Raw genomic sequence first — 25,902 nt, 5'->3', positions numbered from 1 at the left:
TTTTAATATTATGAGCAAAGTAAATCATCTCACTTCTGCATGTTATATTTTTCCACCTTTTCGCCAACTCACAGCCTAAGACTCCTTGTGGCCTACATCCCCTCAGTTTACATTCTAACCTGCTTCAAATCGTCAGCAAACTTGATTTACAGGAGGTCTTTTCCTTTAAGACATTAATGTAGATTAGTTTTCTTTTGAAAGGCGGCCCAGGATCTTACAAATAGCTTTTGTAAATTCTAGCATACTGCTTCTGCTATTCCCCTTGATCTTCTTTAAAAGTTGCATACCCAAAAAAACAGACAGACAATGACTCAAATGCATTGTTGGAACTTCCTTAATAAGGCCAGCTTCTAGAAGTCTGGAAGACAATGTACAAAATAAAACAGCAGGTGGCCCTTCTGAACCTTTTACACAGTGGATCAATGACTAAAAGACAGCTCTCAAAACTCATTATGATGATATAACCTTGACTATTGTAACAATGCATTTTCAGATCCAAACTGTAGATTCTGTAGCCTCTTTTACAATGAGTATAGAAAACATTACTGATGACACCTCAAAATGCATACAAATGTTTGTGTTTAAGTCATTAGAGTTTGGATAATCTAGTCACTGGCATTTCAGAGAAAATGCACATTAAAAGAAAAGTTCCACAGGAAGCAGCAAAACATCACCCAATCACAGGCAGGAAGAAGAAATGCACAGGGACATCTTTCTACATTAAATACACTGTTATAAATGCAAGCTGTGCTGACTGATTATAAATGACCTGTATCAAATTGGTTTTGTGTTTGTTAATGCTGCTCTTACAATGTTGGAAATAGAACTGAGTGTAAAAATGCAGCTTTGATCGAACACTTTTACTGCATAAATTTTTTTATTGGCACCCTTCAAAAATTCCAGGACATACTGTATATGGTTCTTTTGAGGCAAACTTACTCTTACTAGTGCTCAGCCAAACATTCATTGAATGCAGGAATTGCATGGGTATAAATATTTCAGTGATACAGGTACAAATGCAGAACCAAATGCAATAAATGTACAGGTATTCAATAACTGTAGCATAACATGGTTCAAGTCCATTAAAACTAACAATGCAGAGTATATATCCGCATGTCATCTTAGCTTGGAGGCTACTTTAATAAAAAAAAGTACAATTAATTCAAATTTCCTACTGAACAGAAAGCAGAAAACTAAATTAGGTTTATGAAAGCTCAGAAAGCACGTTGTTCCTTTGCACCAAAAACAAATTATTAATATATTGTATCCTTAAGATGTTATCAGCTGCCTACAGAATCACAAGTCTAAGCTCCAGAAATTGCCTAGATACGCCTCAACATTAATACTACTGCAGCCCAGATTGAAAATGCAATGTGGTTATCTGCATCCAAACAATTTCATTTACATCTCCTCCCATCACATAAAAGCAATTTTCTAAACTAAAACGTATGCTTTTAAGCCTTTTATTTTAGCCTATTTGTTGCCATTTACTTTAGTATTTTAAGAACAAAAACAAAACTGGACCTCCAAGTTTTATGCTCAAACAGTATTTGTTCAAGACAACATTCATCAGTTCTGAACCCAAGCTATGCTAATAATGAATATTCACATAGGTATGTTTAGTTCTTTAAATATTTGTTCCATTGACTTGGGCATTCAATTCATTTCTGCACCTCTTGGTACTTAATCCAAATACAAACAGATAATGTCAGAATAAAACAATAATCAGTGATGATTGTTAATTGTTGTGACTTAATGTGGTGCCATTTTATTACTGGTGATGTTCAGTGACTCAGACCACGACTGAAGTGGTTACAACTCACACGTACACAGATTCAGGTTACTTTAGTAGAATACCTACTGCAGTTAAATGCTGCCATAAAAATCTCCCAATGAATGTATAAGACTAACACTCATGAGAAATGCTTTACACACTGTCCACGTCCTCAATATTGCACGTTACCTTGTTAACTACACATCTGATGCTCATTTTTTTAAAAATAGAATACAGAATTCTTAGATAGCCCCAAACTTAAAACCATCAAGCACCACATAATGCAGCATACATAACCCTTTCAAACAAAGTTGAATATGTACTCCCAGTCAACAAATTTAAAAAAAAAAATCAAATCACAGTGTATTGTATCACTATGTCATTCAGTGATAAGATCAATAAAGAATATGGTGCATAAACTGGCCAATAAACTACCAAATAAACGTCTATTCTCATCCAACCTGAGTGAAATATTGATCACTGAAATACAAGGATAATTTTGTCATTGTTACTTGGGTAGAGCTACCAAGTCAGAAACTGCATTACAAAGTAGTTGGTGAATGAGTTTGTTTGAAAGTCACTGAAAAACTCAAATGATGGGTCAGTGAGTTTCCTCAAAAATGTAACTAGCATTTAGACCAAGGAAGCCACAAGTAGTTCTGGCTAAACTGGCCTCAGTCAAGCCAACAGTTAGGAAATGGGTTTCATGCCTTCAGCAGAATGTGTGAAACAGCTTCTAATTATAATTTAAGTAGTTACCAGAGGGGCAGATATGTAGGCAGCGAGTGGAAAAAAGGATTGAACTATGCGGTAACGAGCCCTACTTCAACAGCTCGCTGATGATTATGAACAGTAACCAACTACAGGAGACAAGATAAGGGCAGATGATGTTCATGGAACATGAACGGGATAGAGAAACAGAAAAGTGGCAATAAAGTGATTGCTAGCAGAAATGGACATGAACAGATACATGCTGCCTTAAACTTTCATTTAAAATCAACCACTGCAGTAAAATCTTTTAGGTGGTAGTAAATGAGTGCTATCATTGATCAAACTCTTCCTGTATCAAACTAAGTTGCAAGAAAAATAAAACCATTCCTACCATGAACACCAGAAAACAGACAGGTTTCCAGGATGACACTGTCTGTGCCACTTATCCTAATTTAATTTCCTTAAGCCAAGTTAGCAAGGCTTAATTTCAAAGCTATTGATAAATACGATGAGAGCCACACTGGCATATTTATATTGCCATCCTTTCATCAACATGGTCACTGCTTTTTGTTTTAACTGAGCTTCACAACTAACAAAAGACATGAAGTTTTAGAAGGCCCAGGAGCCTAAATATTATTGCCATTTCACAATGCAACTTACAATAATGGAACCAAAATTAATTCACTGCTTTGGTGGCATGACCTGCTATTTAAATAGAGAAAGTGTCATTCTGTAGCTCAGGAATGACCAATTTAAACAGGAAAAATTGGATTATAGCAATGCAATATCCTGCATTTAACTAATTTCTAAATCTTTGTATTTTACCCTGGATTTTAAATTTTAAAGACTGTCAAATGGGAAACTCAATCATTTGAGGGATAGGAAAAGATGCTGCAGGATGCTGCTTGCAAATCAAACTACTTACAATATATTTTGCATTAATTATAGGGTCAATTTCAATTATATTCACTTTGTTTTGATGTCCAATTTTGTTAATTCAAAACTTTTGCACAGATTTGATGCTTCAACAGCCAATTTCAAATGCAACATCCTGGAACTAAGGACATACTTTGTCAAGTCCCTTCTTCAGTACTGATGTTTGCAAAATGATGTAGATAGTAGTTTCAAAAACGTTCAAAAAAAGTGAAACAATACATCACCTTTCTCTTTCCACTGTAGTATAGCAGCAGGTTTAGATACTGTAATAATACTTCCCTAACACACACAAATCACTTCCTTCCTCTCAGCTACATACTATACTACATTTCTCCCACGTTTCCCTTTAAAAGCAACACATGCCTGTAAATAGCAATACCATCTACATGCACCATTACTCTATATGGTCGAGTAAGTCTTTCCTCAGATCTGGAATATTTGTCTTGATTATTAACTGATAATTCGGCTCACAGACTGGAGAGTAGGAAACTCATCATCCTCAAAATGTGAAGTCTTGTGGGTGGCAAAGTCTTTCTGAGTCAGCACCTGTTGGCATGTGGGACACACCTGGCAGTCAAAGTCCAAGTTCATGGTTGTTTGCCATGCATTTTTCTTGTTCTTTTTTGACTTGTTTGGACCTTGCTTGTCTCTCAAGTCCTTATGAGCGGAAAGAAGCTCCTGCTGTTTGGTTGTATCCGGCAGCAAAACCAGCAGTTCGTTGAATATTTTCAAGAAATTTTCTCCCAGAAGTTCTCTGCAACTCCTATAATAGTCTGCAGCAGAAATTTGACCCTGTGAATGCAAGAGAGTGATGTAAAAATGGAAGTAAACCATAGTTCACCAGATATTGAATAATTTAAGAACAATCTACAGACCATTGATCAGAGCAGAGAAGTCGTCTTAGGAATCAAATAACTATCAAACTGACTGATTGGAGCAAGCAACTGTTTTAGTGCAGAGTCAAAGGAGTTAAAAAGGACAACACAAAAGCCAAAACATTTCTACTAGGTTCCTATCATAAAAGGTAGTAATTGTATTGGTGCAACAGTGCCTCTGAAATAGTACTCTAGGGAGTGTTACTTTTGATTTGCTTGCATTTCAGTTGATTATTGGAAAATTTCTGTGCTATTCACGACCCAAAATTAGAAAACTCATCCATTGCTCAATCTGAACATCCGTAATGTGCAAAAAAAAAGGAAAAGACACATTTAAAAGATACTGAGGTAGCTTGGACATAAAACAAATTACACCCGACAGCTATAAAAATGAAAACTGGTCATTTGTTATAACTTCAGTTAATTCCTAGTATTTGACTCAAAACATGTTAGTCTATTTTTATGAAACAATAAAAATCCAGTCAGCAAAAAAAAATTCTATGCTGCCACACCTTTCATGAATAGGAAGAATCTGGAAAAGAATACCCTCCTCCATCATCATTATTTCACCTTTGCTAATGCATCTTACCTGTCTGAAATGTCCAGACTGCGTCTTGAATTTGTTGAATTTTGTTTCATCATTGTGCAAAATTGTATTTATTGATTGAATTAGTTCAACATTCCTCTGCTTAAAGTTCTCAGGAAGGAGGTAAATGTTTGAAGATCTACATTGAAACAAATTAAGAACTACTTTGGTGAAAACAGATCAAACAGAAGAGTCATTTCTAGTTTCATCTTTCCAGTGCTGTGCTTCCCCGTGATCACACCCAAAACATTAGATATCAGTTTAGCACTATAGTATGCTATTACCAACACATGGGTGAAGGCCACACAAGCAAGTCACAAACATTAATGCAAATCATTTTCTACTTTAATTCCTTCTACCACTAGAATGAGCCCTTGAATTGGAATTACAATTTAAATCAGATTACAAGCTCCAATGGAAAAAACATCACAAAATTTTATCAAATAGATGTGGAAGAACTAGGAGTTACATCTTGTATTTAGTACAAGAATACATACAAAACATTTTATAATACAATGAACTGTGGGTCCACTTGCATAGCTTGTGCTAACACTGTACCACTAAGTAGCTCTGAAGCACCCTAGAAATAGCGCAACACCAGTAAATTCTACACTCAATAAGCAACCAGTCTCAGATCTTCAAAATCTCTACGTTACGAAATGACAGATCTGAATCACCAGTAAAATCTTACTACAAATGAGAGAATAAACAGACACCTGCAAAACAAGTTTGGACTTGAATTCAGGATTTTGGATGCCAGTAGCTGAAGCATTTCTCCTGAAATGATATTCAGGATCAATGTGTAGACAAGTTATTCAACAGTGAAAAGCATCACAGCTAATTCCAATTCTACTCTTATAAAGCCTCTCATTTCCAGACAGATAAAAAGAGCTAGGAGTGTTAACATGGCAGCAAACAGAAATGAGATATAAATATCCTCCATCAGATCTGCTCACACTCCAACAGAAACAAGAGATTAAATCAGGGATATCTGTAATAGCTCAGTCCGATATTGAGCAATGAATTTACGACCTGAACCAGTAACACAAAACTAAGAAAATAGGAACTGGAGTTGGCCATTCTACCCCTTGAGCCTGCTCCACCATTCAACAGGATCACGGCTGATCCGACACACTATACATCCACTTTGCTGCATTTTTCCATAACCCTCGATTCTCCTGATCAAGAATCCATTTAGCTCAACCTTAAATACACACAAGGACTCTGCCCCACATAACTTTCTGGGAGAAAAAAATTCTTCATGTCTTAAATTGGCACCACTTAATTTGAGACTGTCCTCAGGCTCAATACTATCCCATGAGAAAAAACATCCTCTCAGCAATTACTCTGTCAAGCCCCTTAAGAATCTAATATGTTTCAATGAGATCACCTCTCATTTCTCTAAACTCTAATGAGTAGAGTCCCAACCTATTTAGCCTTTGCTAATAAGACCACCCCTCCATTCCAGGGATCATCCTAGTGAATTTTCTCTGAACTGCCTGCAGTGATATTTTTTCCTAAATAAGGGGACTAAAATTGCTGAGTACTCCAGATGTGGTTGCACCTTCTACAGTTGCTGTAAGGCTTCTCCACTCATACTCCAACCCTCTTGAAATAAGAGCCAACATCCCATTCATCTTCCTGATTCCTTGCTGCACCTGTGCGCTAGCTTTGTGTTTAATGCTCAAGTACACCACATGTTCCATTGTGTTGCAGATTTTCTGCAGTTTTCCTCCATTTAAATGATACTGTACTTCTGTTCTCTTATCTCTATGAACTGTGCATTCCTCTCACAACCTGCCTTTCCATCTATTTTTGTGTCATCTGCAACTAAACCTACATTACATTTACTTCCTTCCTCCAGTTCATTCATATATATTGTAAACAACTGTGGTCCCAGCACTGATCCCTGTGAAACTCCACTGGTCACAGGTTACCAACTGAAAAAGAATCCCTTACCCCAGTTGCTGTTTTCTGCCCATTAGCTAATTCTCTATCCATGCTAACATAGTACCTCCAACACCATGAACTGGTGACTTAACCTTTTGAGAAGTATTTTAGTGAATGCCTTTTGGAAGTCCAAATACAACATTAACTGGTTGAAGCTTCCTCAAAAGAACTCTAATAAATTAGTCAAACAAGATTTCCTTTTATGAAACCACGTTGACTCTGTGTGCTTGGATTTTGATTTTCCAAAATGTTCTATTACAGCAAACTTTGTTTTAACCGACACCTCATCAACCAGCACATTTGATAAACCTGCAAAAATCATATACAATAAACTTCTGGTATTTGAGGTATTATCATGATCTTCTTAATGGGAGAAGAGTCAGTTCAGAATAAGAGTGAGAAGCTCTCTGCTAGTATGTTTTATTTAAGGCAACGTTTACATTATTATTTAAGTGATTTATATTATAAAAAGTGTAACAGTTGTATATATACCCCCAAAATATTAGATTACTTAATATGTTTTTACACTGATTGATTATGTAGACCTCTTGGTCAACCAGTACATTCCTGGTCCCATGGGTGCCAGTTAATAAAATGTTTGCTACACTTCCTTAACAATTGATTTCAATACTTTACCAACAACAGGTGTTAGGCTAATTGGCATCTAAGTACCCACATTATGCCTCACTCTTTTTGAGCATCACAGGGCATATTCAGGTGTCACATTGGCAATTTTCCTCTGGTACTTCTCTTCAGGATCTGAAATATTTTAGAAATTTATAACCACTGTATCCACAATCATTGCAGCTACTGCTTTTAGGATCCTAGGATGCAAGCCCATCAGAGCCAGGGGATTTATTTGCTTTGGCCTCATTAGTTGGTCTGATACTACTTTTCTAGTAATGGTAATTGAATCCTTCTCTGTATTCTTTAGAATTAGTAGAATGTTCGAAGTACCTCCCACCATGGGTGGGTTGGGGAGGCTGTCTGGGTTTTCAATTGAGGGAAACACACAAGCCCTCGCAGTTAAAAAACAATTCCAGTGGGCCCATTAGATTTCCATTTATAGTACTCCAGATTTGCAACTTATTTTTAAAACATGGCTTTGACCAAAGTCTCTCTCAATACTGATGAGTGGACATCATACATGAAATACAGCTGGGCAAATCTTGTGTCATGGCAATGCACCTGGCTTCCATTCAATATCTTTCATCACGCAAACAACAGTGGAGATCAGGAATGCACCAACTGCTTCCGAAGTCCAAATGCAGGCTGTGCCCTAATTTGCAGTAAACCAGGCCCCAAGATGTCATCATCAACAACTTATATAGTGTCTTTCACATAATGAAACACTTCACAAGAACACTGCTAAAGAACATTACTTAAGGATTGCATGGTGGTTTGCACCAGGACCCTGAGTTTGATTCTAGCCTTGGGTGACTGCCTGTGTGGAATTTGCACAGTCGCCTCATGTCTGCGTGGGTTTCCTCCCACATTGCAAAGATGTGCAGTTTAGGTAGATTGGCCATAGTAAATGCAGGGATACGGAGATAGGTTGGGGTTGGGATGCTCCTTGGGCAGGTGGGTGTCGGTACAGACTGTATGAGCAAAATGGCCTCTTTCTACACTCCAGGGGATTCTATGAAGAGTTTCTATTCCATAAACAAAGTATGGAGACTAAAACACAGAAGGTATTAGACCAGGTGGTCAAAAGCTTGGTCAAATATGGTAAGTGGTAGTTCCTTAGGGTATACAGTAGATGTCAGGACCCTTAGGAGCATTGATATACCAAGAGATCTTGGGCTGCAAGTCCATAGCTCCCTGAAAATGGCAATACAAGTGCATATGGTGATAAAGGCAGCATGCTTGCCTTCAATTGGTTGAGGTACCGAGTATATAATTTGACAAGTCACGCTGCAGCTATATAAAACTTTAGATGGGTTATATTTGGAGCATTGTGTGAAGTTCTGGTTGCCACATTATAGGAAGGATGTGGAAGCTGGAGAGAGTGAAAAAGAGGTTGACCAGGATGTTGCCTGGATTGGAGTGTACTAGCTATAAAAGGAGAGATTGGACAGACTTGGATGTTTTTGCTAGACCGTCAGAGGCTGAGGGGGGTGACCTGGTAGACGCGTACAAATTATGACAGACATGGATAGGGTGGACAGTTACAGTCTCTTTCCCAGGATAGAAATATCAAATACTAGGAGGCATAGTTTTAAAGTGAGAGGGAAGTTTAAGGTGTACAAGGCAAGTTCTTTTTACAGAAAGGGTGGCAGGTGCCTGGACCACTCTGCCAGGGAGGTGGTAGAAACAGACACAATAGAAGTGTTTAAGAAGCATTTAGACAGACAGACAGGTAGAGAATAGAAGGACATTGACCAGGACCAGGCAGATGGGATTACTTTAAAATGACATCATGGTCAGACATGGTGTGCTGAAGGGCACATTCTTGTGCTTTAATGTTTTGCATTTTGATAGCGAGGGAGGGGCACCGGAAGTTGTGGGAGAGTATTCCAGAGCATAATGCCAAAGAAATAGAGGCAGCCATCAAAAATTGACTAATTCAAAATCAGCTTTTTCGAGAGAAGCACATACATGTGAAGGGTTGGCAGCCATGACAGGTATCGAAAACAAGGAGCTGGGGCTTAAAGGGATTTGCAAACAAGGTTACAAATTTTAATATCATCAAGGCGCTGCTTGACAATGAGCCAAGGTGACTACAGGGGTGATGAGAGAATGGGACTTAGTACAAGTTCAGCCACAGTTTTAGATAACTTCAAATTTATGGATGGAGAGCAGATGAGCTGAAATAATCTGAACGATGGCATGAATTTGGTTAAATGTTCACAGGGTCAAATGTTATACCAAAATTACAAATAGAGGATTGTTCCCTGACTGATCCTAGGGAGGGGGGGGGGGGGGGGGGGAATCAGGGAATGAAGTTTAGTGGGATTAAAAAAAAGTCTTCAATCTCCCCTGTGTTTAATATAGAAAATTTCTGCTCATCCAGTATGGGATCAGATTCATTGCAACTCCTGATACTTAAAGGAAAGGTTGCATGTGCGCAAACGGTCCCTATTTCAGCAGTTTTCCAATCAGTACAATTATTACCACAATGTTGCAACAAATTCCAATTCTTGCATAGCCTGGCGCACCTGTTTTACAGCTCACGGGACTCCTGATCCACAGGTCGTTAGTCAGCGCCCGAAGACGCACACTGGGTTACTACTTTTCTAATTTATTGAATATTTATCACAGCTATAACTCAGCAGAAGCTAGGCCATTTGGCCCATCTAGTCTGTTTCAATCAATCATGACTGATAAGTTTCTTAACCCCACTCTCCCGCCTTCTCCCCATAACCTTTGTTCTCTTTAAGAATTATTAACCTATCTCAGTCTCAAATATACTCAATGACCTGGCCTCCACAGCCTTCTGTGGCAATGAATTCCATCGATTCACCATCTGGCTGAAGAAGTTTCTCCTTATCTCTGATCTAAAGGTTCTTCCCTTTAATCCAAGGCTGGGCCCTTGGGTCCTAATCTCTTCTGCTAATGGAAACATCTTCCCAACATCCACTCTGTCCAGGCCATTCAGTATCCTGTAAGTTTTAATTAGATCCCCGCTCATCCTTCTAAATTACATCCAGTATAGACCCAGAGTCCTCAAATATTCCTCATATGTGAAGCCTTTCACTCATGGAATTATTCTCGTGAGCCTCCTCTGGATCTGCCCCAGGGCCAGTATATCCTTCCTGAGGTATGGAGCCCAAAATTGCTCACAATATTCTAAATGTGGTCTGACCAGAGCCTTATCAAGTCTCAGAAGTACATCCCTGCTTTTATATTTTTTCTTCAAAATAAATGCCAACATTGCATTTGCCCTCCTGACTACTGACTCAACCTGCAAGTTAACGTTATAGAATCCTAGGCCATGACTCCCAAGTCCCTTTGCACTTATTTCTGGATTTTCTCCACGTTTAGAAAATAGTCTGCGTCTCTATTCTTCCTACAAAAATGCATGACCTCACTTTCCTATGTTGTATTCCATCTTCAACTCTTTGCCCACTCTCCTAACCTGTCTAAGCCCTTTTACAGCCTCTGCGCCTCCTCAGTACTACCTATCCCTCCACCTATTTTTGTATCATCTGCAAACTTAGCCAGAATGCCCACAGTTCCTTCATCTAGATCATTAAGTGCATAAAGTGAAAAGTTGCAGTCCCAGCACTGACCCTTGCGGAACTTCACTAGTCACCAGCTGCCATCCTGAGAAGTACCCTTTTATCCCCCTCTCTCTGCCAGACAGCCAATCTTCTATCGATGCTAGTACCTTGCCTCAAATACCATGGGTTCTTCTTACTCGGCAGCCTCCTTTGTGGCACCTTGTCAAAGGCCTTCTTGAAGTCCAAGTAGATAACATCCAACGAGCAGGTTAGACAAAGCATTCTAACAGGGTCATCAGGCACGAACCCACCCCACCTATGAAACCATGCTGACTTTGCCCATCCAGAGGCAGTTTATCTCAGTGACAAAGAAATCCACGACCACCTGACATTGCTGCAAATGGGAGTCGAGGGGACAGGGGTTTAGACGGCCTTGGATACCATTTGCATTCCAGCTCAGAGTGAGCACTTGAATAAGACAACAGCAGGACAGGTCACTTTTCAAATAGGTCAGATCAGGCAACGTATGACTACATACATTACACGCTATATCCTTTTAAGTCCTGCAGACATTAAGGAATAGTAAGGAATAGGCAGATGATTAAATCACGGTTTTAATGGGGATTACAGTAAAAGTCAAGGGGTGGATGTGATCAAGAAAATCAGGAGCTGAAGAATGTGGTAAACACAGACGAGAATTCAGAATTGAAAACTGCAATTTAAGTCAATCATGGGATAGTTTATCCCAGGGATGGATACAGCAGGAAGCAGGATTGGAAAATAGAAGATTGAAGATGGTGGTTTGGTTTGATTTGATTGGCAGAGGCAGAGAGGTGGTGGTGGCTGGTTGGGTAGGTAAAGAGGGGAAAAGTAAGGGTTTGTCAAAATTTCGGACAATAGTTGTTATACAGGAGTCTGCTGTCAAGGGCACAGATAGGAGATTCTGCGACAATAACCGTGAATGTAGAATCGTATGTTGCTTTCCTGGTGCCAGGATTAAGGAAGTCTCAAAACGTTTGATACATATTGTTATTGGGGAGCGTGTGAAACTGGAAGTTATCATACACATTGGTAGGAATTACATAGTTAAGGAAAAGGTTAAGGCTTTACAGAACAAATACGAGGGGTTAGGTCGAAGATTAAAACAAACAGAACTTCAAAAAGTAGCAATCTCTGACTCACTGCCAGTGTCAAGCTTGAATGAGGGAAAGAACAAAAAGGATAAAAGGAGATAAATCAATGGCTGAGGAGGTGGTATAATGTTCAGGGATTCAGGTTCTTGGACCATTGGGATCTCTTCTGGGGCAGAAAGACCTGTTTAAAAAGGACGGGTTTTACCTGTACTGGAAAGGGACCAATATCTTAGCAGGAAGATTTCTTAATTCTATTAAAGGAGACTGTAAGCTAATTTGCCAGGGTGGGGCGGGGACAACAGAATTTTATTTAGCAGAGTAATTAGAAAAATAGATGAGGAAGGTGCATGAAATCAGGGCATGTTTGGGAAAATGGGATTGGGACATCAATGCTATGACAGAAACTTGGCAAGTCCTGCCAAGGTGATTTTACAAGAGGGAAGGGCCCCTTAAGATCAAAGAGGTCATCTTTGTGTTGAACCTCAAGAGGCAGGAGAGATGTTAAATGAATACTTCATGTCCATTTTTGCTGTAAAGAAAGAAGCGGAGGCTGAAAAACTCAGGGAAACAAATACTGATGTTTAGAAAATGTCTCAAATTACAGAAGAGGAAGTGCTAGAGGTCTTAGATAAGATATAGTTGGAGAAATCGCCAAAATCTGATCTAGTGTATCCCAGGATGTTGTGGGAAGTTAGGGAGGAAATTACAGGTCTTGCAGAAATATTTGCACTATAACTACACAGAATAGAACCCCGACGGTGTGGAGGCAGGCCATTCAGCCCACATTGACCTCTCCAAAGAGCATCCCACCCAGACTCACCCTATCCCTAAAACCCTGCATTTCTCATGGCTAATCCAACTAGCCTGCACATTTCTGGACTTTACACATCAGGTGCCAGATGACTGGAAGTGACTAATGTTGTGCTTTTGTTTAAGAAGGGATGTGAGGAGAAGCCTGGGAACTATAGACCCAAGAGTCTGACTGCAGTGGTAGCTGAGTTATTGGATTCTGAAAGATAAGATTTATATGCATTTGGAGAAACAAGGAATGATTAGGGATAGTCAGCATGGTTGTGTGCAAGAGAAATCCTTGTCTCATAAACTTGATGTGTTTTCGGAGGAAGTAACCAAGATGATTGATGAGGGCCAAGCAGGACACATGATTGACTTGGATTTTAGTAAAGCCTTTGACAAGGTTCTGCATGGTAGACTAATTAGTGAAGTTAGATCACATGGGATTCAGGGTGAGTTTGCCAATTAGATACAGAAGCAGCTAAACGACAGGAAACAGAGGGATGGTGATTTTTGGACTGGAGGCCTGTGACCAGCAGTGTTCCACATGTATCGGTGCTGGGTCCACCTTTGTTTGTCATTATATGAATGATTTAGATGAGAATTTAGGAGGTATGATTAGTAAGTTCGCAGATGACACCAAAATTGGTGCTAGAGAGGTGAGTGAAGAAGGTTATCCAAGACAACAAAGAAATTATTGATCAATTGGGTCAATGGCCTGAAGAGTGGCAGATGGAGTTTACTTTGGATAAGTGCAAAGTATTGCATTTTGGTAAAACAAAGGCAGAACTTATACAATTAAAAGGAAGGTCCTGGGTAGTGTTGTAGAACTCAGACACCTAAGGGTTTCAGATACAAAATTCTTTGAAGTTTGCATCACATATAAATAGCAAGATTAAGAAGGTGTTTAGCAAGTTTGCCTTCATTGCTCAGACCTTTGCGTGCAGGAGTTGGGACGTCATGTTGAGGTTCCACAAGACGCTGGTGAGACCTCTTCTGGAGTACTGTGTCCAGTTCAGGACGCCCAGTTATAGGAAGGATTTTAAATTGAAGAGGGCTCAGAAAAGATTTAGCAGTACGTTGCCAGGAATGGAGGGTTTATGTTATAAGGAGAGGCTGAGTAGGCTGGGACTTTTTCCACTGAAGCTTGGAAGATTGAGGTGTGACCTTAGACATTTATAAAATCAAGGACATAGATAATGTGAATGGCAGGTGTCCTTTCCCCAAGGTGGGGGGGTTCAAAACTAGGGGACATATTTTTAAGGTGAAAGTTTTAAAAAAGGACTGAGGGACAAGCTTTTTTGTTTTACACAGTGGTTCATGTGGGAAAGAATTTCCAGAGGAAGGGTGGATGCGGGTAGACATTTAGACATGAATAAATATTTGGAGGAATGTGGACCAAGACCAGGCAGGTGGAACGAGTTTAGTTTGGGATTACGGTTGGGATGGACTGGTTGAACCAAAGGGTCTGTGTGACTGACTCTTTAATAATTAATAATTATCAATTATTAATATGACCATCAGAATTCTAAGATGGCAAGAAAAAGTGGGTGGCTATGATAACAAATGGAAAATTTGTATGAAGGGAGACATTGAAGGAGAACAAGTGGGCAGTAAATTCAAAGGAGACACCAAGTTCTTCAGTGTTGAGGGAGGAATCTGGCAGACCTTCTATTAGGGAATGAGCCTGGTCAGCTGATTGAAGTTTCAGTGGGTGAGCACTTTGGGAACAGTTACCTTAAGTCTAAGTTTTAAAGTTACTTGTGGATAAGGATAAGACTAGTTCTTGGTGAAAGTACTAAATTGAGAGAAGGCTAACTATGACAATATTAGGCAGAAACTGGGAAATTGGGTGTGGCTGTTTGAGGATAAGTCCACATCCGGCAATCTGTTAGAACTGAATGCGCATTGAATATTTATTCATGTTAACTCTAATAACAGGGGCATCTTGACAGATATATGAATAGGCAGGGAATAGCAGGAGATAGACGGTATAGTGGCAGAGTTTTTAGTTTGACAACGCAGGCTTGGTGGGACAGTGGGTCAGTTCTTGTACTGTACTGTTCTTTGAAATCAGTTATGATAAAATCAGTGAGGACAACTTTATTTGTATTTTTCTTTTACAGAGAAGAATGCCGATTTTGAAAGTGACAAGTCAGATGAATGCTGAAAGGTAGTGGCGATCAGACTAAAGCATGACCTGGTGAGAAGCAACATGGATCATGACAATCCTGGGAAGGCAACTGAAGATATAGATGAGGCTTCATTAAATGTCAAAGGTGTCATGATCAACCCTCAACCAGATTTCCATCAATGCCAAAATATTTATGTAATTAATCACAAATTCATGGATGGCAAGGGCCTTATGCACAAGTGAACAGACATTTTACACAAAACTGCATAGAGGAATGTTGACAGCTGATCCAATGGAGGAGTCTGCTGTGGCATGGTAAATTGGAGGTACAATCTTAGCAAGGTGAGCAGGCATACTGGGCAGGAAGGTGACAGGAAATGAGGAGACAACTACGGCTGCTGCACATAATAAGCCAGCGCTTCATGCTGAGAGGTGCAAAGATGTAGGCTTGTCTAACAGGGATTCAAACATGGAATGGCAGCCAGAGACCAGGAAGGTCAAGGAGTACTGGTGGGATGGGGAAGCAATTGGGAGGACAGAGTACCAGAGAGAGAAGTGAAAGGAGGTATGAAGATAAAAGAATGGAATCTTCGAATGGTAAAGGTAGAACAAGAAAATGTGGAAACAGATCAACGGATTCAGGTCTGGAGTGGCAACGAAGATGCATGCAAGAACGATCTCTGATACAGCTCAAGTTCAAAGATCAGATTACATAAAAACCTGATTACAAACAATAGAATTTGAATTGAAATGACTGCTGTGTTTCCTGCATTAGTTAGATCACAAGATTATTGCAGTGTCGTAGTTTTAAATAACAGTCAAAAATTCTATTGCTATAGGCATTTTGCAAGGAATTATTGGACTACTGTATCTTAGTAATCTCCAATGAAGTGGTAAATAAGATACTTGACCAGTCAGGCCACTGTTTTAACCTTTGAACATTGCAAAGTGCTGGAAAGAGATCTGCATTTTTCCATTGTTACACTACAATGTTGTATTTCAGACTTTACAAGTCAGCCTGCACTCCGAATAAATACAACAATCTTCCGAAACCAACATTAGCCTAGAATTTGTGGGACAAATCCATACATGCAACAGGAATTCACTTTTCAGGAGATTTACCCAACGTACCAGGCTTGCACCTTTGAAGAGGTGGTTCACAGCAGGACAATTTGCAAGAATACTAATTCAGGGCGAAAACCAATATTTCTACTGCACAAGAGGAGAAGAGCGATGATTGATTGGCAAGCAGACTGTAATCTGTATTATCATAAAGAATAATTTTTAATTGATGCATGCTCCATGATAATATGCCTACCGACCACAGTCCATTTGCCAGCCAATCAGCATTTCCCTCTCATGGAGTATAATGTTGGTTTTCCTCTTCAATTGTTATTTCTTGCAAATGTCCATACATGATGAAAAGCTTCAACAAAACATCTTTTTTCTGCAATATTCCTGCAGCTATACTACCAAATGACTAAAAATATAGTTCTCATACTCTGCATCAGTGGAAGCTGCAGTAAATAGTCTCATTATAAAAAAATTCAGACAGGTTGAAGCAGCCAAAAGTACTGAGGAACTAAAAGTTAGTTGTGCTGTTTTGACAGGGAGATCCACCAGTACTGAACCCCTGTTTTACCAAGTGGTAACAGAAGAAGAATTGCCTCGCAGTGGAAAGTAATTTACATACTGTTTTGGTGCTGGAATCATAGGCTCGCTGATGTTTGAATTCAGAGGGACACCAGTAAAGCCAGGAGGGGGTTTACTAACAGGGGCAGTCAATCCTGGTGGAGGAGGAAGATTGGATGGTGGGCTCTTCACTGGTAATAAGTTGTTAAAACCTGGATAAAAAATAAATTCAGAATTAAATGTCTAAAATTTGCTCAAACTTTAAATTGTTTACAAAAAACCAGATACCTTAGTGACCATTACAATTTAGCATTATCAAAAGTGAAGCATTCATTAGCTCACTACACTGAACCACAATCACAGAGCCTCAAATTTCACATTTACCTCTGCAGTGTTTAAGCCCCATCTGCTTTGTCAGAAACTTTTATTTCCATGCAGTTCTTTAGCTGCCAAATATTGATTTAAGCACTTACCCATTCTCCAGCACACAATCCTTAGAATCTCTTGTCCATAAAGAGATGGCTCCAATTTCACTAGAAGCATTTAGTTCTTACTGATAAAATTTCAGTGACCCAAGTTTTAAAATGGCTGAAGGTTACATACAGTGTCAGAAATATCCATGTCAAACCTGAAACACATTTTAAAACAACGCAGTGCACTGTTCAAATGATGGCAGACTTGAAGCCTTGCTATATCTTGTGACATGTCTAGCATAGAGCTGTCAACAGCAAGGTAGATAGTTTAAACAACCTTCCAATCTACTAAAGATTTTGATGCTATTCAGCATTACTAGTTGAAGGTGTGGTCACAAATACCACTGGTTGTTTCAAACTCTGCACTGGCAGTGAGCATCATGTTCAGACTCCCACAACAGTCAATTTTATTGAAGCACAGATTTTTGAACCATTTCTTCATATTATAAGGCAATACAATGTCCACCAACGCCACTGGAAAACAACCCATGTTGTTTCATTTTAATGAATCAGTCTGAACTGCCAGTATGTAGGCAAACACAGCAACCATTTTAATCAACATGAAGTTGCACGTTAATGAAACGAATGACAAATTCACTCTTACATTTGGTCATTTGAAAGAGAGTATGGGGAAAATGATTACCATACAGGAGAACTCTCAACTGAACTGCCATTCAAAAGGGAAACAAAACAGCATGGATTAATACTTCAGTGGAAAGCAAATAAACCATTTCTTTAGCATCCTCATTGGAATGGCACCTAGATCGTATACCAAAATTCTTTGGGATTCAAACCCACAACTAATGAACTCAAAACAAAGCTGTAACCATATCACCCAAAGTCCAAGCAAATTGTTTAACAAGTCAACCATCACTGTAGGATCATACAAAAACTTTTATAAAAAAAAACTTGGAACCAACAGTAGCAGATTGTCTCATGTCCGCCTCAAAAGTCAAAATAAATCCTTATTCTGACAAGTAGTTTCCTAGCTACAAAATCTGAAGCTTCTTCCATTCCCTTGAAGCTCTGAATTTCATCAATCAGTAATGATGAAATTAGAAAACTTGACTTCAAATTGCACTATGGCTGTTCGAGAATGTGTCAAAACCTAAAATAAGTGGGTCATTATAGCTGGTTGCAGCGTGTTACAAGGATCAGCATGGGTACCTGAACTATTTACAATCCACACCAACAAACTTGAACAAAGGGACTAAATGTACGGTTTGCTTAGTTTGACTATACAAAGATTGCTAGGAAAAAAAACGGTGCGGAGGGCACAAAAAGTTTACCAAGGGATATAGATTGGTTAAGAATGTGACAATGCTGTGGCTTTAAGGAGGTTATGTTGCCCTAAATTATTTTTAAAAAATGAGGTTTTATGGTAGAGGTACAGAGCTGTCTACTTGGAAAGTCAGTAAACAGGTTGAGGCACCTTGGGGTTACTTGTGAGACATACCTATTTTTCTGAATTTGCCTTTTTGCCAAGTGGTGTGTTTACGTTAAGTTACTAGACTGGAACAGCTAATTAGTAATAGTTATTGTATCAATTATTTGTTAAGTTTTCCAACAGAGTTGTTATTCTAAGTTCTTTCTTTTGTTTTATTCTAACTATAGTGTTTAAGTAAATCGTATTTTGCTTAACGTCGAGAAGTTTGATCAATTGAACTGCATCTGGAACACAGCATGTTACATTTGCCTGTAATATATGAAAAAGGTAGGGTCTAGGCTACCTTCTTGGAATATTTCAAGGTTGTCTGGTCTAGTCCATAACAAGTGAGTGAACAAAATTTAGCAGATGGAGTGCACTATGGGAAATTGTGAAGAAGTTCAATTTGGAAAGAATAGAAAAGCAGTATGTTATTTCAAAGGGGTTGCACAAGTTCTGCATTAGAATATTAGTGCCCTATATGAATCACAAAGATTAGCATTCAAGTCCGGCAAATGATTAGGAAAGCAAATGGAGTATTAGCAACTATTGCAAGTGGTATGGTGGAATGTAAGAGATAGTTTTGCTACAATTGTCTCTACTGATAAGGCCACTTCTGGAGCAATGTTTAAAGTTTCTGTCTGCTAATTGGAGTAAGGATATAACTGCATTTGAAGCAATTCAGAGAAGATTCACTTGACCGATTCCTGCAAAGGGCTTTTTATGAAGAAAGGTTGGATTAAATCGGGCCTTTACCTACCACACAGTCAAGGAGGATGAGAGGTGATTTTATTAAAATAAACAAGAGCCTGAGAGGTGGATGCTAAAAAGGATGTTTCCCTTGTGGGAGAGACTAAAACTAGGGGATAGCCTAAAAATGAGATTTCCCATTTAAAATGGAGATGAGATATTTTATCTTCGAGTGCCATCGGTTTGTGGAATATTTTTCCTCAGAACAATGAAGGCTGGGTCATCATTTTCTTTTCAGGCTGAGCTGAGCATGTCCTTGATTGAAAAGGGAGTCAAGGATAGAGAGCAGAGACTAGAAAGGGAAATTGAGTCCACAACCAAGTCAAATGGTGGAGCAAGCTGAAAATGCAATGGTGACAGGGAGTGTAGACAGGTTACTTAGTATTTGACAGGTGCAAATCAAAGAGGAGTCCAATGACAAAATGATCCTAAAGTACAAAAAGACCACAGGTTAGCAAGGCCATTAAAAAAAAAAGCTTTCAATCAAGATGGATATAACTGAATAAAATAGGAGATTACGTTAAACCCTAGCTCAACATCACTACAGCACACAGTCTGATCACTAGATTACAAAAATACAGATACAGGAGAGGGTACCAAAAGAACTTGAAAAGACGATACCAGAAATGCAAAAGGTAGACATGTGCATTTTTTTTAAAAAAAAAAAATGCAATCTGGTCTGATTTTCCAAAAACTTTTGAGGATGTCTTTAAAATGAAGAAAGGTTTTGATAAATAGATACAGAGAGAATGTTTCCTCTTGTGGCAAAGACCATAAAACTAGAAAACACCAGTCTAAGATAGTGACCAAAAAAATGTCTACAATGAATTTAGAACAAACCTCTTCATCCAAAGAATGCTGAGAATGTGGAGTGGGTGAAGTGCATAGTTTGGATACATTTAAGGGGAAGTAAAATAAATAAAGGGAATAGTGAATAGTTTATTACAATTAGTTTATATAGTGTTTATTAGTGGTCCTGTACTTTGTATCTTATGCAGTCCATTGCAAATGGTACCAGCATGTTTAATTTTCCTACAATGCATCAATTCTGACCAACACATCCCCAAATAAAGTTGTTAACCTTTGGCAGGGGCCTCCATTTTATAACACAAAGAATGGATGTAATCATTCAAGAGCACAAGCCGCTCTCAAGCTCTCTTGATCTTAAGTTTAAAAACAATGCTTAGAATGGCATCCTGGTCACGTTGACAAGGTGGGCCGAAGGGCCTGTTCTTCTGTCATACTGTCTATGTTCTAATGCTCTATAATAAATCATTCAAAATAATACCAAAAATAAATAATCATTTCAACTTCAATATATTTACACCTTAATACATATTTCAAATTAGTTTAGCACTTTAAAATTCATACCTGGAGGTGGCATTTTTGGTAAAACTGGATTCCCAAGTGCAGGAAAATCTTCTTCAGGTAAAGGACCTGGATTGTCTTCGATTTTCTTAAAACCTGGTGGTTCCTTAAGTGTACATACACTTGCACTTTCAGGACATAGTTTGTCAGTGTGACCATTCAACACACTGGTAACAGGTGCACTCTGTTTAATTTCTGGAACATTCTCCTTTTGAGCTTTATTTATTACAGTATCAATACCCAGAGATGAAGAAGAATTTTGCTTTTCACCTATTTTTTTCTTTTTACCAACTTTACATACAGTCTGCGCTGAAGTTGTTAACAAAGAAGAAATATCTAGCATTGTCGGTGCACTTCTGAACTCTTGAGTTGTCAAACCACTGCCATCATCCTCTTCCTCATTATCAGACTTTAAAGCGGCTTTAGTTTTTGCTTTTGCACCGTGAGTTGACAAAGATTTTTTAGCATTCTGATTAGAACTGTTGCCACTGGAATGGACAGTTTTAAAACTACTTTTGCCGGAAACGGCGATCCACGCAGATCCAGACGTAGTCGTAGACGGTTTTTGTTGCTTAATTTTAGACACAAGGGCAGGAAAATCCTCCTCCTGAAAAGTGGTATTCTTCTTGGCTGTAGAAGTATAAGTTGGAGTAAGGCCTGTGGTACTGGCTTGTGCTGTAGCAGATAAGCTTGGAAATTCCTCTTCATTTAAGCGAACAGGAACTAAATGATTAGAACTGCAAAAAGAAAGAAATTGAATTATAGATAAGTGCGCGTCTGGAAAAATCTACACCAATCAGATTCCTTCCCAATGCACTAAATGATTGATCATATCTCATCAAATCCCATAAGAATTAAATAACTTGAAGGATTTCAAATGTAGTGTTGCATCTGGTGTTTGTCTGTGGTTCATGGCTACAAAGGGGGAGTGCTGCAAATATCTAGATTATGGTTCATGCACTTTACAGTATACCTTGCAATGTAAGAAAAACTTGTAGTTTTAATAATTGAAGTCAAAATAGGTTATTGCACTTTAAAACATTAGAATTAAAGAGCTAACACTAAAAAGGCAGACAGAAAAACTTGAACAACATCTGACCTAACTGAAAACAGAAATTGTAATGCAAACAAAAAAAGAAAAAAAAAAAAAGTGAAAACTGATCCTTCTTCCCTTTTGCTCAGAAACTTTAGAAACCAAAACTTCGGGGCAGACAAACTACAAAAGGCACTCAGCCATAAGCTCAATGGTTGAAGTTTAAATCAGGTGCAGATACAGCTCATTAAATGATAGATGAAGCAAATGATAGTTAGACAGCCCTGGTGTTTCAGAAGAACAAAAGAAAACTAACTTCATAATTCACAGAATGGAATACAGATGAGGATTAATCTCAGCTTGAATGAGGTGAGGAAACAGAAGTTGGAAGATTGCAGAGTGTGAAACTAATAGAAGAATCGGCAGGGTTTATTCAATTAATGGTAAGGCCCTGGGTAGTGCTGTGGGAGAGACATGGGAGTCAGGTACGTAATTCTTTGAAATGTGCATCACAGGTAGACAGGGTGGTTAAGGCAGTGTTCAGATCTTTAAGTTGGCACATTATATTGAGGTTGTACAGAACATTGGTGAGGCCTCTTCTGGAGTAGTGCGCTGTTCTGGTCACTTTGCTATAGGATATTATTAAATCGGAGAGGATTCAGAAAAGATTTACCAGTATGTTGCCAGGAATGGGCAGTTTGAGTTATAAGGAGAGGCTGGATAGGTGGAGACATTTTTCACTGGAGCATAGGAGGTTGAAGGGTGACCTTATAAAGGTTTATAAAAAAATCATGAGGGGTACAGATAAGGTGAATAGCAGGGGTATTTTCCCTAGGGTGGGAGAGTTCAAAACTGGGGGGCATATTATTAGCGCAAGAGGGGAAAGATTTTTAAAAAAAAGACATGGGGCAACTTTTCTCTTTGTATATAAGGTGGCTCATGTGTGGAACGAACTGGGGGTTGGGGGGCAGTGAGTGGTGGATGCAGGTAGTTACAACATTTAAAATACTTTTGAATAAGACAATGAACAGGAAAAATTTGGAGGGATGTGGGCCAAGTGCTGGCAAGTGGAACTAGTTTAGTTTGGGCAAGTGGTTAGAGTGGACTAGTTGGGCCGAAGGGCTGGTTTCCATACCTTCTGATCCTTGATGGATTGTGACACAAAAAGAAGTAACCAGTAAATAAGCCTTAAAGTATTAAAAAAATTACCAGGAAGCACCCACAGCTGCAGCAGAGAAGAATTCAGAAACTTCCGAGGCCTCAAACATACTTCTAATTGTTCTCTACCAAGGGAAACAACTAAGATTTCATAACAAGTGTGTTCTGCAAGTAACCCTTAGAACTGGCATACATGGACAAACTCTTGTTAATTTAACCGTTACGCAGTGCTATTGTCACTGGACTAGTCACCGAAGCTGATACAACAAGGTGTAGAGCTGGATGAATGCAGCAGGCCAAGCAGCATCAGAGGATCAGGAAAGCCGACGTTTCGGGTCTAGACCCTTCTTCAGAAATGGGGGAGGGGAAGGGGTTTCTGAAATAAATGAGGGGGTGGGGTGGATAGAGCATGGTTAAAAGGAGAAGATAGGTGGAGGAGACAGACAGGTCAAAGAGGTGGGGATGGAGCCAGTAAAGGCGAGTGTAGGTGGGGATAGGTCAGTCCAGGGAGGACAGACAGGTCAAGGAGGCGGGATGAGGCTGGTAGGTCAGAGATGGGGGTGGGGCCTGAGGCAGGAGGAGTGGATAGGTGGGAGGAAGGACAGGTTAGGGAGGCGGGGACAAGCTGGGCTGGTTTTGGGATGCGGTCAGGGGCAGGGAGATTTTGAAGCTTGTGAAGTCCACATTGATACCATTGGGCTGCAGGGTTCCCAAGCAAAATATGGAGGTGCTGTTCCTGCAGCCTTCGGGTGGCATCATTGTGGCACTGCAGGAGGCCCAGGATGAACATGTCAAAGGAGTGGGAGGGGTAGTTGAAACGGCTCGCGACTGGGAGGTGCAGTTGTTTGTCGTGAACAGAGCGTAGGTGTTTCACAAAGCGGTCCCCAAGCCTCCACTTGGTTTCCCTGATGTAGAGGAGGCCACATCACCGAAGCTGTTGTACAGACATTGGATCAAATGCTAAGGCAAATGCTGAATTTTGATTTCAGTGAATAAATCTGGAATTTAAAAATAATTACAAATCCCATCCAGTTCAATAATGCTCTTTAGCGAAATAAGTCTGCTATCTTACCTGGTCTGGACTAAATGTGACTCCAGACCATCAACAATATCAATGATTCTTAACAGCCCTCTGAAGTGCAAGCCACTCAACTGAATGGAATTTAGGGATCGGCAACAAAAGGCTAGACTTGCCAGTGACATCCACAAAGCAAAGAAAATCAACTTCTTGTTCTGGAGTCAAAGCAAGTAGGCTATCAGGATACACTGTGGTCATTTCAGATCGATATGAGAAATTCACTCGGAGGTTGGTGAACCTATGAAATTCTCTTTTCACTGGAAGCCAAATCACTGATTTTTTAAAAAATTATTAATGGGATTAGGGTTTTGCTAGCTAGACCAGCATTTACTGCCTATCCCTAATTACTGCTGTTAACCTACAGGATTTGGGTATCTCAAATTTAAACTAAAATGAAGCCACCTTGGAATCTTCACAAAGCACTTGAATTTTTTTGTTGCCAGTGGCACAAAGAAAATGCATTTTTTGAAATATGTAACAACTACCATTCTATACCTTGGGTTAGACAGAGCAGTTGTGGCCACTGCTTGGAGATTCTCTTGTCTTGAACTTTTGACAGCTTCTTTGGTACCTTTAAGGCAAATTACATCCAATTTATTCATACCTTAACAGTGAGGCAGTAAACCTTAGTTACAAGAAATCCAACAATGGCTGTTGCTATGCTCTAATGGTTATAGTATACAATGTTACACAATACCATAAAGTCAGTATTCGTCCAGCACAATGTGGATAAATGCAACGCTATCCACTTCGTGGCTGCGGTGGGGTGGGAGAGGGGTGAAATACCATAGAGACCTATAAAACACAAACATGACTAGATAGGGTGAACAAAGGTTAGATGTTCCCAGGTGATCAGGAAGTCCAGAAACAGGGGTCAGTTTAAGAATATAGGGTAAACCATTTACAGCAGAGATAAGAAAAAATTCCTTCACCCAGATTAGGGTAAGCCTGTGGAATTCTCTAACTGCTTTCCATGGCAAAGTCAAAATACTGAATGCTTTCAAGGAGTTGGATCAGTTCTTAGGGCTGAAGGGATCAAAGGGTATGGGGACAAGGCAGGAAAAGGGTCCTGACTTGAATGAATAGCCATGATCATAATGAACAGCACAGCAGGCTTGAAAGGCTGAAAAGCCTCCCATTTTCTATGTTTCTTCAAATAATGCAGAAAACATTAAAAAGGGTTAATATTCAGATTTCCAGTAATCAATTGCGATATCGCATATGAACCTACATAAGCCAACAGCCCACCATGTTCAGGGGAATACATCAGAATGCATAGAAGACTGACTAACTAATATAAAAGAGGAAGTTGGGATAAAGGGGGCATTTTCAGGATAGCAACCTGCAATGGGAAATGTAGGGGAATGGGTGTGGGTGGGATGCTCTTTGGAGGGGTGGTGTGGACTTGTTGGCCCGAATGGCCTGTTTCCACACTGTAGGGATTCTATGATAACTAGCAGAGTACCACTGGGCTGGGGCTAAAATTATTTACAATAATATTAAGTATTTGGATAAGAGATGTGAATGTACCAAAGCCAATTTTGTGGATGAAGGAAATAGTTGGGAAAGCAAGTAGTGAGGATGAAGGTCTGCTGAGGGATTTTGTAAAGACTGTTTATTTTTCTATATTTTTAAATTGTGGGCAGTAATGAAGAAAGAATAGCTTCAAACACCAAAGATTGCCACATATTTCTATAGCAAGTAACTTGGAACTTGTTGCAAGCATAGTTTCAACTGCTGCTTGTTCAAGCAGTCTTTGAAGTGCTGTTTGTAGATGAACTAAAGCTGGATGGTTGTGAACAAACAGGCTGCAGATCAGCCTATATACACAAGGGAGCAGTTATGACGACATGACAAGCCATTGTCATCGCCCTTTCAGCTTGCCAGCAACTATGTGATGCATTCTCAGGTAGATTAACAGCCTGGGGTT

The 25,902-nt window shown here is 39.4% G+C and overlaps 1 protein-coding gene across 2 annotated transcripts in view; it reads right to left on the bottom strand.

Annotated features, from left to right (window-relative positions):
- Positions 1–862: 862 nt before the first annotated feature.
- Positions 863–25,902, bottom strand: part of znf598 (zinc finger protein 598) — a 49,438-nt gene continuing 24,398 nt past the window's right edge. The window contains exons 8-12 of one of the 2 annotated variants that reach the window (XM_020519904.2): positions 24,468–24,543; positions 20,707–21,440; positions 16,748–16,898; positions 4,886–5,021; positions 863–4,213 (exon numbers count right to left, since the gene is read on the bottom strand). In XM_020519904.2, coding sequence (XP_020375493.2) covers positions 3,872–4,213; positions 4,886–5,021; positions 16,748–16,898; positions 20,707–21,440; positions 24,468–24,543 — 1,439 coding nt within the window. In that variant the 3' untranslated portion in view covers positions 863–3,871. The remainder of the gene's footprint in view (positions 4,214–4,885; positions 5,022–16,747; positions 16,899–20,706; positions 21,441–24,467; positions 24,544–25,902) is intronic. The other variant, XR_007264375.1, reaches the window with a different exon arrangement.

Source organism: Rhincodon typus, chromosome 21 (assembly GCF_021869965.1).
Source record: "Rhincodon typus isolate 14 chromosome 21, sRhiTyp1.1, whole genome shotgun sequence".
Taxonomy (NCBI): domain Eukaryota; kingdom Metazoa; phylum Chordata; class Chondrichthyes; order Orectolobiformes; family Rhincodontidae; genus Rhincodon; species Rhincodon typus.
Note: the sequence above shows the minus strand (reverse complement) of the source record. Positions and strands in the feature narration are given on the sequence as shown.